The sequence below is a fragment of the Mytilus californianus genome, unplaced genomic scaffold (assembly GCF_021869535.1).
Source record: "Mytilus californianus isolate M0D057914Y unplaced genomic scaffold, xbMytCali1.0.p SCAF_21, whole genome shotgun sequence".
Classification (NCBI taxonomy): domain Eukaryota; kingdom Metazoa; phylum Mollusca; class Bivalvia; order Mytilida; family Mytilidae; genus Mytilus; species Mytilus californianus.
The window spans coordinates 4,605,928-4,624,533 of record NW_026262670.1 but is presented as its reverse complement, the minus strand read 5'-3'; the positions used below and the strand labels follow the sequence as shown (position 1 = coordinate 4,624,533).

General features: G+C 34.7%; 1 protein-coding gene across 1 annotated transcript in view; it reads right to left on the bottom strand.

Moving 5' to 3' along the window:
* Window positions 1-2,334: 2,334 nt before the first annotated feature.
* LOC127731839 (uncharacterized) overlaps window positions 2,335-18,606 on the bottom strand; it is a 94,626-nt gene continuing 78,354 nt past the window's right edge. Inside the window, exons 10-14 of the mRNA XM_052240685.1 lie at window positions 15,843-16,618; window positions 14,714-14,744; window positions 13,073-13,344; window positions 12,345-12,372; window positions 2,335-8,316 (exon numbers count right to left, since the gene is read on the bottom strand). Of these exons, the coding sequence (XP_052096645.1) occupies window positions 7,883-8,316; window positions 12,345-12,372; window positions 13,073-13,344; window positions 14,714-14,744; window positions 15,843-16,618 (1,541 nt within the window). The 3' untranslated portion in view covers window positions 2,335-7,882. The remainder of the gene's footprint in view (window positions 8,317-12,344; window positions 12,373-13,072; window positions 13,345-14,713; window positions 14,745-15,842; window positions 16,619-18,606) is intronic.

Here is an 18,606-nt window from a genome sequence, read left to right as displayed (position 1 = left end):
GTATTTTCAGAGGAGAGGAATTTTGTAAAAGTTAATGAATGACAAAAACACGAACGCCAAATGATGATCATAGCTGAACTGCGGTGCCATATAAAGACGAGGAACTACTGCTCCACCAGTGGTACTAGCTCATGTAAAATAAGTAAAATGTTAATAGACGATGGCACAACGACGCCAAGTGGTGAGATTAGCTGAACTGAGGTACCCTGGAAGGACGAGCAGCTCCTGCTCCACAAGAGGTACTATTCTATGTAAAATAAGTAAAATTGTTAACAGACGACGACACCACGGACGCCAAGTGATGATCATAGCTGAACTGAGGTGCCCTGGAAGGACATGCAGGTCCTGCTCCACAAGTGGCTCGTGTAAAATAAGTAAATTGTTAACAGACGACGACACAACGGACGCCAAGTGATGAGAGTAGCTGAATTGAGATGCTCTGGAAGGACGAGCAGGTCTTGCTCCACATGTGGCACTATCTTATGTAAAATAATTAAATGTACGTTAACAGACGACGACACAACTGACGCCAAGTGATGATCATAGCTGAACTGAGGTGTTCCTGCTCCACTAGTGGCACAATATAATGTAAAATAAGTAAAATGTTAACAGACGACGCGACAACGGACGCCAAGTGATGAGAATAGCTGAACTGAGATGCCCTGGAAGGACATGCAGGTCCTGTTTCACTAAGGGAATTATCTTATGTAAAATAAGTAAATTGTTAACAGATGACGACACAACGGACGCCAAGTGATCGTCATAGCTGAACGAAGTTGCCCTGGAAGGACATGCATCTCCTGCTCCACTAGTGGCTCATTTAAAATAAATAAATTGTTAACAGACGACGACACAACGGACGTCAAGTGATGATCATAGCTGAATTGAGGTGCCCTAGAATTAAGGACGAGCAGGTCCTGCTTCACTAGTGGCACTATCTCAGGTAAAATAAGTAAATTGTTAACAGACGACTCAACTGACGTCAAGTGATCGTCATAGCTGACCTGGGATGCCCTGGAAGGACGAGTAGCTCCTGCTCCACTAGTGGTACTTTATAATGTAAAAATAAGTAAATTGTTAAAAGACGACTCAACGGACGTCAAGTGATCGTCATAGCTGACATGGGTGCCCTGGAACACAGGCGCTTTGGTATATGATACAGAAATGTTTTTTTAATTTTTTTTTTTGTTGATTAAAATATTCAATTTTCTATATTTATACTACATATCTATCACTACTGCGCATGTCTCGCCTAGTTTCGAGTGATTTTACCAACTTTGAGACAAAGCCCCATTTTACTATCCACACTTTGTTTCTTAGTGTGGATAGATCCGATGCCATTTTATTATAGATGCGGGTACGCGTAGCCTATGAACGGCAATTTGGTTATTCGTACCCACATGCGGGTACGCGCAGACACTGCCTTACTAATTATGTAAGCTGACAATAATCTAATCAAGTAATTAATTGATATCTATAGAAAAATGATTACTCAAACAACAGTATTTGCGAACCGTAAAAAAACACATTTAATCGTACCTGGGACTATTATACTAACTATACTTAGTATAATAGTCCCAGTTGTTACAAAAAAGAGGTGATGATTAGAACTTACTGATGCCTTCAATCATTTTTCTGAGGGCCGACACAGGGTCAACGAATTTTTTCTTATTGAAAAATATTATCTTGTCAACTTTGTCTGGGACTAGGCGATTTCTCAACTTTGTTAGGTATCTAACAGTCCTGCTGATGAAAATATATGCTCTGACGGTACAGAGGTGGGGGAATGACTCAGATTAGCTAAAAGTGTCAGCCTTGGAAAAGTGCTCTTGTTCATATATCCTTTCTCTGTTTGGAGGAATTTTGAATGACAGCTAAATGTAAACATTCCAATCGTATTTTAATTTTTTATTATATTTGATTAATATTTAATTTCCTGGGAGGCACTCTCAATAAAAATAGTTTTTGATTAAGCTTAAGAAAGCAACAACATTCTAACAGGAAATCGATTAGTCGAGTATCATTTTGGTAATCGATACTAGGTATTACCGAGCGATAATCCAGTACTTGTTGACACCCCTAAAAATAAGTAAAATCTTAACAGACAACGACACAACGGACGCCAAGTGATGAGAATAGCTGAACTGAGGTGCCCTGGAAAGACATACAGGTCCTGCTCCACAAGTGGCTCAAGTAAAATAAGTAAATTGTTAACAGACGACGACACAACGGACGCCAAGTGATGAGAATAGCTGAACTGAGGTGCCCTGGAAGGACGAGCATCTCATGCTCCACTGTGGTACTATTCTATGTAAAATAAGTAAAATTGTTAACTGATTTTTTTTACTATACTGTTTATTACGTGTGTTGATAACCAACATAAATTAGATATCAGGAATCATAATATGTACATAGTATGGCGAAAATCGTACATAAACATAATCATATGGTAAAAAACATATTTAAACATAATCATATGGTAAAAATCATATATAAAAATAATTATATGGAAACAATCATATATAAACATAATTATAAGGTAATATTAACATTATCGATATAATAATATGTACATTTTTATATGTACTTTTACAAATTGTGACTTGGATGTAGAGTTGTCTCATTGGCACTCATACCACATCTTCTTATATCTATATAGTATGCTAGCTGGCTAAGCTAAACAGTTATGAAATAGATGGAAATCTCCATACATTCCTGTGAAAACGATCAATGCAGGTTGTTGTTGAAGGTGAGCACTCAAGATATGCCCACGTAGACTCTGGCGTACCACAAGTCACAGTGCTAGGACTGCTGCTTATCCCAAGCCACATCAATAACCTCCCGGAAGGTGTAAAATCCCAAATTCGATTATTTGCAGACGACTGCCTACTCTATCGAGAAATTAACAACACGGAAGACCATCAAATTCTCCAAGTAGATCTGAAGGCTTTGGAAGTATGTACACTAAATTGGGGAATGAAATTTAATACCAAAACAATGCTATATAATGAGCTTAAAAAAAAAATGAACACACTTCTACCAACTAGACAACCAACTATTAGAGTATGTCCAAACAAATCCGTACCTAGGCCTTAATATATCTGATGACCTAATGTGGACCAGCCACATAGGAAAAATTACAAGCAAGGCAAGCTGTTCACTAGGTTTCCTGAGAAGAAACTTACGCCAGTGCCCCCAAGAGTGCAACAAACTAGCCTACTTAGCCATGGTTATATCGGTACTAGAATACGGTGCTGTCATTTGGAACCCATTCAGCACCAGGGAAATAGAAATGATAGAAAGCATACAGAAAAGAGGCGCACGTTTCATCCTGCACGACTACAAATCCAGAGAAACAGGATGCGTTACAAATATGCTTTCAAAGCTGGAACTACCACCTCTCCAAGAACTGAGGAAACATCACAGGCTGACTATGTAGTTAGGGTTGCTATCCCGTGGAATTATAACCTGCATGCCCCTTTTGGTCAGAAAACATTTTAATATAAAACTTCTCTTTTCTCATCAGTGCAAGGGAAAAAAAAGCTTTTTGAACCCATTTTTCGTACAGAGTTAACTACCCAAGTGAATATATAGATTGACAAAATCTCTAGATTCATTTTTGTAATGTTCAAAACTTAAAAAATATATCTAGACATTTGGGAGGACATAGCGGCAAAGTTCTTTAATTGTATGTTAATAACCAGATAACAGCTTTTTAACACTTAAACTGTAAACATGCTCTTTCGTTCTTTCAAACAGCACTCGAATCGTGTCTTTAATTGTTATTAGAATGTTGGAAAAAAGTCATAAAAAGTCACCTGAAATAAGTCACAATAAAGATTAAAATTTTTTTTTTTTTTAATGCATTGAATTTCATGTCTGATCTTATATTAAACTTGTGAATAAATGACAACATTGTTAAAAACATAATATTTCGTCTTTTCCAATGTTGTGCTATTAATATTCTGTTTTAAACATGAAAAGCTAAAAAATCAAATGAAGCTAGTCAATTAGTCTAATAAATGATGTCTTGATTTGATATGATTCATTAAACTCTTTGTAATTGTCCCCTGCTCGATGCATTGTGGGGTACATGGAAATACAGTGCGTCAGTCCGGTCTTCTTATTCCTTGTGAATATTTATTATACGGAAAATTACATTGTAAACAATCTCATATATACAATTCTTGCCTGATTTTTATGAAATTGATATCAAATGTTAATACAAGTAACCTCTTGGACAAGCTTGAAAATCAGTGCCAATCAACTATTCCTAAAAAATCAGCTATAACCCTTTGAAATGTGAATTATGTACAAAATTACATTGTGAGCACTCTCAAGTGTACAATTCCTCTTAAATTCTTGTGAAATTGATATCAAAGGATTATTTCAGCAATGTCTCGGACAAGTTCATAATTCAGTGCCGACCATCTTATTTTATAACAGTCGCACCTCACAGAAACATCAACAATATCAAAAATTACATTGTAAGAGCTCTCAAGTATACAAGTATTGCCACATTTTAATGAAATCGATATCAAAGGCTATGACAGCAATGTCTCAGATAAGTTTGAAAATCAGTGCCAAAGAACTTTTTCAAGAGGTATGACCCTTGGCCATATTAATCATATGAAAAATTGCAATGTAAGCCTACGTTTCTCTAAGATATCTATAAAAAGTTTGAAAGAACATATATATTGTGTGAATAAGTGACATCTTCATGTAATAAATAATGTTTGTATAACGATAATCAGGGACAATTTATGCATTAGAAATAAACAAAATCTTTAAATAAAACAAACAAAAATACCATATAGTCAAACCATATTCTTTGAAAATGAATGGTCACCTTTACTATTCAATATATTTTTTTTCTTTATTTCTCATTGAGCGCTTTCCTAAAAAATAAAGAAAAAAAATATATTGTTTTCGGTTTGGTATTAAATTAATAATAAAGATCCATTTTGTTACATCTTGTGATCCGTTTATTTGAGAATCGCCAATGGTAGTCAACAGGGTTTAAGAACATCCGCTGTTCAACCTGTTAGTCAAATGCGTTTTGTTTAAAAATAACCTTTTTCACTTTTTTGGTCTTTTGGAAAATGTTGTTCGTGCTGTATTTAGACCCCTCTACCAAGAAGTTTGTTTTGCATGCACACGTATAAAAATTGCGGTTTTTATCCAACGCAATCATAGGTTTGAACGTTGTTTTCAATTTAGACTTATATTTGTTTCGCACTTAATATACAAGTCTTGGTATCTTCTATAGTACATTGGGCTCCTTGATTATGCAGAAAGGGGGTGGTTTGCGGTGGGATGTTGAATTCATAACTTTAAACTATCAAATTATTTTCACTCTTATGTTTACAGTTCAGAAAGAATTATTTTTTATAACAGCATAGCTGATTGTACATTGGATGGTTTTAGGGTTGGCTGGTGTCAAATTCGATTGGAGGCCCCAGGATACTTACATCTGTAGCTGATTGTACATTGAATGGTTTGAGGCTTTACTGGTATCAAATTTGATCGGAGGCCCCAGGATACTTACATGTGTAGCTGATTGTACATTGAATGGTTTGAGGCTCGACTGGTATCAAATTTGATCGGAGGCCCCAGGATACTTACATGTGTAGCTGATTGTACATTGAATAGTTTGAGGCTTTACTGGTATCAAATTTGATTAGCGGCCCTAGGATACTTACATGTGTAGCTGATTGTACATTGGATGGTTTAAGGCTCGACTGGTATCAAATTTGATTGGAGACCCCAGGATACTTACATGTGTAGCTGTTTGTACATTGAATGGTTTGAGGCTTTACTGGTATCAAATTTGAATGGCAGCCCCAGGATACTTACATGTGTAGCTGTTTGTACATTGAATGGTTTGAGGCTCGACTGGTATCAAATTTGATTGGAGGCCCAAGGGTACTTACATGTGTAGCTGATTGTACATTGAATGGTTTGAGGCTTTACTGGTATCAAATTTGATCGGAGGATACTTACATGTGTAGCTGTTTGAAGTCACATAAGTGTTTTTAAAAAGATTTTTGATAGATTTTAAAATAGATTTTTTCACAAAATGCATAAATCTTAAATGAGTCAAACCTTTAATTTATACAAATGTGTTATTGAAATCAACCCATATAGATTGCATTTATGTGAATAAAGACAATGCAATTTCCAATACGAACTCCCTTTGTGGCTTAAACTGTGCCACTTTTACAAGAAGTTTCGTAAAAAGTTATATCCTAGATTGGAAAGTTTATATGCACTACTATTTTATTCAAAGGTCAAAACACAGGGCTATGAGATGAAACAAGGAGATCATATCTTGGAACCAGTACGTAAACAAATCAAATTATCTATAAATATTATATATCTCCCAAAAAGAGGCGTGGTTTGAGAAACAGCTTCAGTGTTTCGCACTTAATATACAAGTTTTGGTATCTTCTATAGTACATTGGGCTCCTTTATTATGCAGAAAAGGGGGGTGGTTTGCGGTGGGATGTTGAATTCATAACTTTAAACTATCAAATCATTTTCACTCTTATGTTTACAGTTCAGAAAGAATTATTTTTTATAACAGCATAGCTGATTGTACATTGGATGGTTTTAGGGTTGGCTGGTATCAAATTTGATTGGAGGCCCCAGGGTACTTACATCTGTAGCTGATTGTACATTGAATGGTTTGAGGCTTTACTGGTATCAAATTTGATCGGAGGCCCCAGGATACTTACATGTGTAGCTGATTGTACATTGAATGGTTTGAGGCTCGACTGGTATCAAATTTGATTAGAGGCCCCAGGATACTTACATGTGTAGCTATTTGTACATTGAATGGTTTGAGGCTTTACTGGTATCAAATTTGATCGGAGGCCCCAGGATACTTACATGTGTAGCTGTTGTACATTGGATGGTTTAAGGCTAGACTGGTATCAAATTTGATCGGAGGCCCCAGGGTACTTACATGTGTAGCTGTTTGTACATTGAATGGTTTGAGGCTTTACTGGTATCAAATTTGAATGGCGGCCCTAGGATACTTACATGTGTAGCTGTTTGAAGTTGCATAAGTGTTTTTAAAAAGATTTTTGATAGATTTTAAAATAGATTTTTCACAAAATGCATAAATCTTAAATGAGTCAAACCTTTAATTTATACAAATGTGTTATTGAAATCAACCCATATAGATTGCATTTATGTAAATAAAGACAATGCAATTTCCAATACGAACTCCCTTTGTGGCTTAAACTGTGCCACTTTTACTATGAAGTTTCGTAAAAAGTTATATCCTAGATTGGAAAGTTTATATGCACTACTATTTTATTCAAAGGTCAAAACATAGGGCTATGAGATGAAACAAGGAGATCATATCTTGGAACCAGTACGTAAACAAATCAAATTATCTATGAATATTATATATCTTCCCAAAAGAGGCGTGGTTTGAGAAACAGCTGTATTTACAAAGTGCAACCTATTATCAGCTATAAAAGGCCACGACATGATAATATGAAACAATTCATTTGAGAAAATTAACAGCCTCATTTTAACAAAACAATTTACCCCCCAAAAAATGTATTCAGGTACTTGTATTACAATAATCTTGCTGTCTGGCTTGAATTGTCATCTGATATAAATTCAAAAAAAGATATTATCAGAAAGATAATTCAAAATTGCTTACAGAGAAGAATATCTGTAAAGGTTATAAAAAAACAAATAAAATAACATATGATGAATCTGTTGAACGTCCATGAAGTAAATAATATGAAAGAGGCGAAAGATATCAAAGGGAAATTGGGACTGTTTTGCTTACAGACCTTCTTAATACCTAAAAATAAAAAATATGGAACAAATGAAATACAAAAGTTACAACTAAATGCATAACTTATCTTTCAAACAATGAGGCTAATTTACGCACATTATTTCCCTGACTCTGTGATTCCTGTCCTGATTTTATTTTTAGTTTCTTTGGAATTGCACCTTTACCTCTCGATTGTTGTGAAACTACATGTTTAAGGGTGTTCAGATCAACATTGTTTAAAACTTCTTCTAAACAACGTGCACCTCTCCCAATATTAAATAAAGCCTGAATAAGGACCCGTATTGTAGGTTTGACTAGTTGGTCTTCTCTCCACTTAAATAATACGACCCTATTCTGTTCTGCTAAGTCAGAAGGATTGTTGCTCTGTATATTTTCCAGGGTAGGAATTGATAGCCCAATTTCGGTGCCAAGTTGGAAAAAAACTTGACCAATTTGTGGAGCTAATGCATCTAGAATCTCATCTGTTGGAATACAATCCAAGTAATTGGCTTGAATATCTGAAACATTAACTCATTTTATAAAAAAAAATAAATAACTTTAAAATACTGTCAAGTTCATTGATCTGTGAAAATTTGAATGATATGAGATAAGCAGTACCTTGCTCTTAATGCTTGTATTCTGATAATTAAGCCTGTCTCATGGTGATTAGTAGTACCTTGCTCTTAATGCTTGTCATTCTGATAATTAAGCCTGTCTCATGGTGATAAGCAGTACCTTGTTCTTAATGCTTGTCATTCTGATAATTAAGCCTATAGCCCAGTCAATAGAAGGAATAGTGTTATTTGTGTCTTTCACAATATTAGGTTCATATCAACGCAAAACAAACTGGAGGCTCTAAAGGGCCTGTGAAGCCTACCTTGGTCTTTATCAGGCCTGGGGCCATTACATAGCAATGTAATGCATTATATTACAATTACTTTGTGATTCTTCCATTATAATTACAATTACAATTACATTTTTTCTGACATGTAATGCATTACATAACAATTACTTTGCCTGTGTAATGCATTACATTACACGTTACTTTTTCAATATAAAAACTAAAAACATTTCAAAAACAGATTTTTACCAATTTGTAATGAAAAGTAATGTACAGTAATGGAAGCAATACATTGATTTTTAACTAAAGTAATCATTACATTACATGTAATTGTAATGCAGAAAATGTGCATTACAAATTACTTTGCATTACATAAAAAAAATGTAATATTACAATGCATTACAATTACAAATTACCATTACCCAAGGCCTGGTCTTTATGAATATTCAACGATGGACACTCTCTAATATTGTAGACAAGAATAGAATTCATGACAAACATCTGTTTTGCTGATTTTGTTTTGCTGATCATTATGTCTGTTTAGTTTCTCTCTATCTTCTTTAGTTTTTGCTCAAAACACACAAGAGAGTAAAACAATTATAATCTAAGGGCAGTCACTCCTAAAACAAGAGGCTCTCAAGAGCCTGAATCACTCACCTGTATTTCAGAGAAGATTTTAAAATGTTAGCAAACTTGATGAACAAATTGTGTAAAATTGTCTTTAAAGGGCAATAACTCCTTAAGGGGTCAATCGACAATTTTGGTCATATTAACTTTTTTGTAGATCTTACTTTGCTGAACATTATTTCTGCTTACAGTTTATGTATATCTATAATTATATTCAAAATAATAACAAAAAACTGCAAAATTTTGTTAAAACTACCATTTCGGTGGCAGCAACCCAACAATGGGTTGTTCGATTCGTCTGATAATTTCAGGGCCGATAGATCTTGACCAAATAAACAATTTTACCCCTGTCACATTTGCTCTAAAAGATTTAGTTCTTGAGATATAAGCCAAAAACTGCATTTTGACCCTTATGTTCTATTTTTAGCCATGGCGGCCATGTTTGTCGATGGAAACAAACTTCGGATACAATTTATAAACAAGATACCCTAAGAAACATTTAGTTAAAGTTTGAAGGTAATTGGCCCAGTAGTTTCAAAGGAGAAGATTTTAAAATGTTAGCACACTTGATGAACAAATTGTGTAAAATTGTCTTTAAAGGGCAATAACTCCTTAAGGGGTCAATCGACAATTTTGGTCATATTAACTTTTTTGTAGATCTTACTTTGCTGAACATTATTTCTGCTTACAGTTTATGTATATCTATAATTATATTCAAAATAATAACAAAAAACTGCAAAATTTTGTTAAAACTACCATTTCGGTGGCAGCAACCCAACAATGGGTTGTTCGATTCGTCTGATAATTTCAGGGCCGATAGATCTTGACCAAATAAACAATTTTACCCCTGTCACATTTGCTCTAAAAGATTTAGTTCTTGAGATATAAGCCAAAAACTGCATTTGACCCTTATGTTCTATTTTTAGCCATGGCGGCCATGTTTGTCGATGGAAACAAACTTCGGATACAATTTATAAACAAGATACCCTAAGAAACATTTAGTTAAAGTTTGAAGGTAATTGGCCCAGTAGTTTCAGAGGAGAAGATTTTTAAATGTTAGCACACTTGATGAACAAATTGTGTAAAATTGTCTTTAAAGGGCAATAACTCCTTAAGGGGTCAATTGACAATTATGGTCATATTAACTTTTTTATAGATCTTACTTTGCTGAACATTATTGCTGCTTACAGTTTATATATATCGATAATAATATTCAAAATAATAACAAAAAACTGCAAAATTTTGTTAAAACTACCAATTCGGTGGCAGCAACCCAACAATGGGTTGTTCGATTCATCTGAAAATTTCAGAGCTGATAGATCTTGACCAACTGAACAGTTTTACCTCATGTCAGATTTGCTCTAAAAGCTTTAGTTTTGGAGATATAAGCCAAAAACTGTATTTGACCCCTATGTTCTATTTTTAGCCATGGCGGCCATGTTTGTCGATGGATCAAAACTTCGGATACAATTTATAAACTAGATACCCTAAGGAACATTTAGTTAAAGTTTGAAGGTAATTGGCCCAGTAGTTTCAGAGGAGAAGATTTTTGAAATAGTTTACGACGACAGACGACGACGACAGACGACGGACGCCAAGTGATGGCATAAGCTCACATGGGGCCCTTCAGGCCCGGTGAGCTAAAAAGTGACAGTCTACTTACTTTATTGGCAAAATTAGACTTGTTAGTAGATCTTGTCTTGCTGATCACTTTTGCTTATTTGAGTTTCTATCTATCTATCTATTATAAGTTTCATCATATAGGACAAAATGCCAAAAAATGGTAAAAAACTGTCATTAAAGGAAAATAACTCGAATAAGAAGTCGGATGATTTCCACTCCATTGACTTAATTGTAGATCTTCTCTTGCTGATAATTTTTGCTTAAGTCTCTATTAAGCTATTATAACATGTATAATTTTTAACATGTTTAAGATATAAGCAAAAAACGCCAATAAAAAAATAAAACTAAAAATTGTCGTCACATGGCAATAACTCCAAGAAGGATTTGACTGACGATTTTAACCATTAAGACTTATTTGTAGAACTTGTGTTGCTGATCATTTTTGCAATTAAAAGTTTCTCTCTATTTATAATTATTTTCAAAATGATAGGCAAAAATAAAACAAAAGGTAAAATTGTCATTCAAGAACAATAACTACTATCAGAAGTCATCTGACTGTTTTGAAATTTATGGACAATTGATAACGTTCATCATTCTGAACATGTCTACCCTTGTCAGATCTTCTCTGTTAATTATAATAGACAAAACTTGCTTTTTACCCCTTTGTTTGATTTTTAGCCATATCGGCCATCTTGGTTGGCAGTCGGGTTCATCTGACACAGATTTCGAAACTAGATACCCAATTGATGATTGTGACCTAGTTTGGTTATATTTGCCTGTAGATTTAGAGAAGATTTTTGAAAAAGTTTACAGCAGAAGACGGTCGCCAAGTGATAAAAAAAAGCTCACTTGGAATGGACCAGATGAGCTAAAAAGTAAAGCTGTTCACCTTAGTTATGATGTGATCAAGACATAATCTTTCAATCAGTTTAATTGAGGTCTGGAGTTGGCATGTCAGTAACTGCTAGAAGTCCTTTGTTAATTTATGTATCATTGTCATTTTGTTAAGTTTCTTTTGTTACCTATTCTGACATCGGACTCTGACTTCTTTTAAACTGAGTTTTACTGGGAGTATTGTTGTGTGTTTGTTTTTTTCTACATTGGCTAGAGGTATAAGGGGAGGGTTGAGATCTCAAAAAACATATTTACTTACCCCCCCCCCCCCCCCCCCCTCGCATTTTTGCACCTGTCCCAAGTCAGGAGCCTCTGGTCTTTGTTAGTCTTGTATGATTTTTAACTTTAGTTACTTTTATATATTTCGGAGTTTAGTATGACGTCCACTGAACTAGTATACATTTTTGTTTAGGTGCCAGCTGAAGCACGCCTCAAGGTGGGGGATTTTCTCGCTGCATTGAAGACCCATTGGTGGCCTTCGGCTGTTATCTGCTCTTTGGTCGGGTTGTTGTCTCTTTGACACATTCCCCATTTTCATTAGGTGACTGTATTACTAATTACCTGTTTCTGCTTTGATGATTCTTCTTACCTGCAAACAAAAATTAAATATTTGCTTTTACAAAACAAAGATTAAAACCCTATTGACAATGTTCAATATTTGATGTTATATATTTACTGAAACAAACAGGAAAAGTATATCTATTTCATATATTTTGACATACGACAGAGTTATTATGAAATAGACACTTTGTTAGCTTGTTTGTAAGGCAAACGTTGAAATCATAAATGCTAGAATACAATTTTCTCTGCATTAGTCAGATTGACAACCAATAAGTTTGGTCTTTAGCAGCACTTCCACCGTTTTCTAATTCCTATTCATCAATTTCAATATATTAGATTTCCAAGAATTCTATTACTCTCAAATTGTGCATTCAATGGCTAACATATTGTTATTCTTTGCATGTTTCATGAGAAAGACAATGAATTTCAACAGAAGAGCAAGACCGTCTCACCATTTCAGTGGACCAGAATTAACCCTAAGTGTTTTGATGGGTTCCTGTTGTTTGCTTGTACTTTGATTACATGTGTAGTGTTACAATTACTTCTGTTTGACTTTACATCTTTTCTTTTTTCCCTTTTACTTTTCTTTACTTTGATTAAAACCTTGGTGTCTTATAATTTTTATTGGAAAATTTCAGTACATTTGTCTTCAAAAGGATAATATAACAAACAATTTTTCATTTAAAGGTGAAATGAAAGAGTATTTTAAAAACTATGTACAAACTTACTTGACACAAAACATGGGTTGATATACCCATGCTGATCAGAGCTTCTGACAAAGTTTTGAAATTGCATTTAGCTTTCATCTCTTTCCACTTTGATAACAGCAAAAATTTGGCAACCTGTATATCTTTAGGATGATTGTATTCGACATCTTTCCATATCCTTACCATTCCAAGATGTGTAACTAATTCATGCATTTGATTTGATTCACAGTGGTTTGAAAAACGCAGAAGTTCAATATCACTTGGTGTCTTGCTTAAAGCATCATCATTTAAACCTGAAATAAACATTGCAAACATGATCTTTACCTTCATAACCATCATTAGAACAGAAATATGTCTTATAAAAGCAGAGGATTTTAGGATGTGCAATTACTCAACAAGCAAAACATGAGGAAAAGTGCTTGAAAAAAGTGCAGAGTTATGAAAAGCGATCATAATGATATAACTTACATACATGTAATATGTACCACAAAGACATTAAATCATCAACCAGATCTAAATTAATACACTGTGCTTGAAAAAAACAAATCATTTTTGACTTTTGATTCCATCTCTTTCTTCCACACACACACTATTCCATTTAATATAATTCAGTAAAGCTGTGCGATACCAGGGTAGGAAACTCACTGGAAATGTCTACCAGACCACAGGGCTGGCTGCATAAAAAAATTTCCTGTCCTGATCAAAATTTACCAGACCTGAAAATTAATGCAATAAAAATCCAACCCATTTTCCTTCAAGATTCTAAATTATGTTTTTGTGTTTTGAGATGTTTTAATGACTAAAAGTATTATTAGATAAACTTGGGGATATTTTGATGAAAATGACTTATGACTGCTTTTGTAAATACACACTGCAACAAGACTTACAAGTGCACATGTTAGCCTAATGACCATTTGTTCAGAAGCAAGGTGTGATTTCATTTTTAGAATTTGGGGTGGGCACTGGGGGGTGTTAGTTTGTCTTCAGTGTAATTCAGCATGCCTTTGTTTGTAACTTTGTTCCACAAAATTACTTTTAAGCAAATAAAAAATTTTGTACTTTCAATTTCCTCTAATATTTATCTTTTATTTAATAAGCGTGATTGCGATTGGACGATTCGATACCAACTAGCCAATGAGTGCGGATCTTACAAACAACAGGTATCACCATGTTCCCTGCAGAAAAATGTGGAAGTAAAAGGTTAATTGGCAGTCATGAATCTTACGTACTGTTATGAATGGGGTAATACTGAGAACTCATTCCAAAAATAGAAAAAGGTAATCCCAACCACCTGCAAAAAAAAAACCGTCCACCGGACTGTTGAAATATAATTTTTGACCTCCCGATCGTAAAATAGGCCCTCTCGGGCGGGCTATAATTTCCAACTCTGGCGATACTCTCTAAAAATAGATATCACAGCGAATAAAATTCTAGATATTCCATCATAGAAACTTGACAAGTACATTTTGATCACCACCAATTAATAAGGTTGTACAGAAGATCTAACAAAGATATCTCTTATACATATATATCCTCTTTCAAGATCTCACAAAAATTCCCCCATTTAAAGTACATAGAAGGACAGCTAAACAAACAGATTAACAGGTTTCACAACACAAGTCTCTACGGATTGGAATTATTTTGAAGTGACAAAATAGTTACCTTGACAATCCTCTTCGCATTGTTCTTTAGTCTGCAGAAAAATGAATATGCAAATTATTATTTTGAATGAAATGTATGGCAGATTCTAATAATATATTATTATAAGTATGTTTAAAATGCACATTATATTTTATTCAACTGGTATTAAACAGCCATCTTTAATACCTTGTACATACATTCATACAGATACTAGCATTAATGGTACTTATATTTATATTACTGCAACAGATTATTTCAACAACAATTAATGTCTATTCAGTACTAGTGATACTCGAGGCCAAATTATTAGATATTTTCAAACCTATTATCGGTGCCAGGAATATATTACTTGTACCTTAGTTGTATTTGGCAAAACCTTTTTGAAATAATGCTCAATGCTCTTCAACTTCTTATTTTGATTCGAGCCTCAATGATGAGTCTTTTGTAAACGCAAAGCGTGTCTGGCATACAAAATTTTAATCCTGCCAGTTACGATGAGTTTATTGAGAACAAAAGTTTATATCATTAGAGATGACTTCAGCTTCCCCTTTGTTATATTTCCGTTGAGATTTAGTACCATTCCAGCACCGCTTGCATATGAAGCATATCATGATTTTCTTGACAAGGGTTGCTGCTTACACAGCACCATCTAGAACCATTGTCAATTTCATTCTTCTTAAAAGAGTGAAGGTGGCCTTAAAATTTGTCTATTTGACACAAAAAAAATATATAGAATTCTTTTCCTTCGCTATATCTTTCATCTGTATTTCAATCAAGCAAGGTTATACTCAAGTTATCATGTGAAAAACACAGAGGGACCGAAGAACAGACAAACAGATTGATGGACTGAGAAAACGATTACAAATTGCTCCTGAAAAGCATTTTCAGGCAGCATAATTAGAAATTCATAAATATAAATTGATACAAAGTCTGCCAGATAGGGCTCAACGCAATAAAATAAGTTGTTTGTACAATGACTTGTTTGACTCTTCGATGCTTACTTGCTTAATCATGTTGCCCCTCCGTTGAGCATAGGCTACTAACTACTCTTGGATGCTTGTTCCTTATTATATTCTATGATTAATTTGTGTTTGATTTGATTATGTTACTCATTTGTTTATTTACTTTTTCCCTGATATGTAAAACACACCTGATCTTGATTCCAAACACGCCAGTGTCCTGTTTTGTGTGTTTGGTTATGTTTGTCACAAATCCATCCATTGGTCTGCAGGGCTTCCTCTTCACTGATGAAGCATTTCAAATTTGAACATGTATATTCAATGTGAAATGGTGATTGTTGGCTCCGTTTTGCATGGATTGTGGACTGATAGAAATCTGAAATTCTTTCCATTGTTATAACCAAGCATTCTTTGACCCCGGTAGCTATATCTGGTACTATAAGTCCAGCGGAGGTTCTATGGACGATGTAAAGAAGAATCTTGTTGCCTTCAACGCATACAACAATATCATGTGACTTGTCAAACGATAAACCAATAAATCCTGAAAACAGGAGTTTTCTTCCTTCGTACTGCTTGACGGTCCACATGCTCAGACATGCACTGATCAGACGATTGGGCAAAGCTGGTGGTATTATAGTCCCTTTAAAAAGAAACGCTAAGCATATAGCTCTCTCTGGTGTACACTCTTTGTCCATGAAGTTGGTAGTATTTCTCTCTGTAACCATACAGGGAACAAAGAAGTTTTCCACTGGTAAGCGACTTCCTGTAGTTGTATCATATCTCCTTTGCTCTGCCAAGATATCTAAATAAATCAGGATGTTAAATATAAACTCTTTGTATGGTAAAATTGCACTGAAATCTGTTTGCTGCCAAATTAGGTAGAGGTCTTCCCGTCTTATGGTCCCACATTTTGACATTCTTTTGAAAGTTTCCTGAATTCTCGTTTCCTCGGGCCAAAATACTTTATCTGCAAAATATAACAAATATAAAAAACTATTTTAAAAAGAGATGATGTGGTATGATTGCCAATGTAACAACTATCCACCAGAGACCAACCAACTTGAATGTAAGTCTCATAAGGTTAATATAAAAAGAGATGATGTGGTATAATTGCCAATGTTACAACTTTCAAACAGAGACCAACCAACTTGAATGCAAGTCACATAAGGTTAATATAAAAAGAGATGATGCGGTATGATTGCCAATGTAACTACTATCCACCAGAGACCAACCAACTTGAATGTAAGTCACATAAGGTTAATATAAACAAGAAGATGTGGTATAATTGCCAATGTAACAACTATCCACCAGAGACCAACCAACTTGAATGTAAGTCTCATAAGGTTTAACATGTAATTAATCAATGTTCACTTGAAAGCAAATTTTTATTCTACTTTTAAGGAAATCTTGAAGGTTACTAATTTATAAACCTTGAACAAGAATTTGTTTCCATAGGACACCTTGCCCCTCTCACAAATTATCCTAAGTCCATGATATATGTGTGAACTGTGAACTGAATGGCAGAGAGAGTCTTTAGAAAAGACTACAGATGTTATAAATGCTGCAACTGAGAAATATTGCGACATCGACATAAATACCTGTCAAAAAGGACCTCAAAACATGTATAATAAGAATTGATATAACTAGATATCATTGAGATGGAAGCCATCTCTGTGGGCCCGCTGTGAATAATGTGTGGTAAAAAATTTGTATTTTTACCATAGGATATGGGGTTGTCAACCTAGACCAAAGTTTTTGACCTTGACCTTTGAACTAGGAAGTTGTACATACATTATGACACACCCTTTGGTGTTGGTTAATATACATGTCATGTATAAACTTTGAAATCATAACGGTTCTCTAAATATAGAGCGAACTCGATCATTATCATAGGACATGGGGTTGTCAAATGAAACCAAAGTGTTTGACCTTGCCCTTTGACCTAGGAAGTTATACATACATTATGACAAACCCTCTGGTGTTGGTTAATATACATGTCAAGTATAAACTTAGAAATCATAACGGTTCTCTAGATATAGAGCGGATATGATCTTTACCATAGGACATGTAGCTGTCAAATGAAACCAAAGATTTTGACCTTGACCTCTGACCTAGGAAGTTGTACATACATTATGACACACCCTCTGGTGTTGGTTAATATATATGTCAAGTATAAACTTTGAAATCATAACGGTTCTCTAGATATAGAGCGGACAAGATTTGTTATGGACAGACGGACCGACATACTGATCACTATAGGGCGTCCACCATTCGGCGGGGACCTAATTACCTGTCACAAAGGACCTTTGACCTAGGAAGTTGTACATACATTATGACACACCCTCTGGTGTTGGTTAATATACATGTCAAGTATAAACTTTGAAATCATAACGGTTCTCTAGATATAGAGCGGACACGATCTTTATGATAGGACATGGGGTTGTCAACTGAAACAAAGTGTTTGACCTTGCCCTTTGACCTAGGAAGTTATACATGCATTATGACAAACCCTCTGGTGTTGGTTAGTATACATGTCAAGTATAAACTTAGAAATCATAACAGTTCTCTAGATATAGAGCGGATACGATCTTTACCATAGGACATGTAGTTGTCAACTGAAACCAAAGATTTTGACCTTGACCTCTGACCTAGGAAATTGTACATACATTATGACACACCCTCTGGTGTTGGTTAATATATATGTCAAGTATAAACTTTGAAATCATAACGGTTCTCTAGATATAGAGCAGACACGATTTGTTATGGACAGACCGACGGACATATTGATCACTATAGGGCATCCACCATTCGGCGGGGCCCTAATTACCTGTCACAAAGGACTTCATAAACTCCATAATATTTATTGATATAGATACCTGTCACAAAGAACCTTTTAACCTCCATAACCAGTCTTGACACAAACTTTTAGGATCTCATAACCATCATAATATGAAT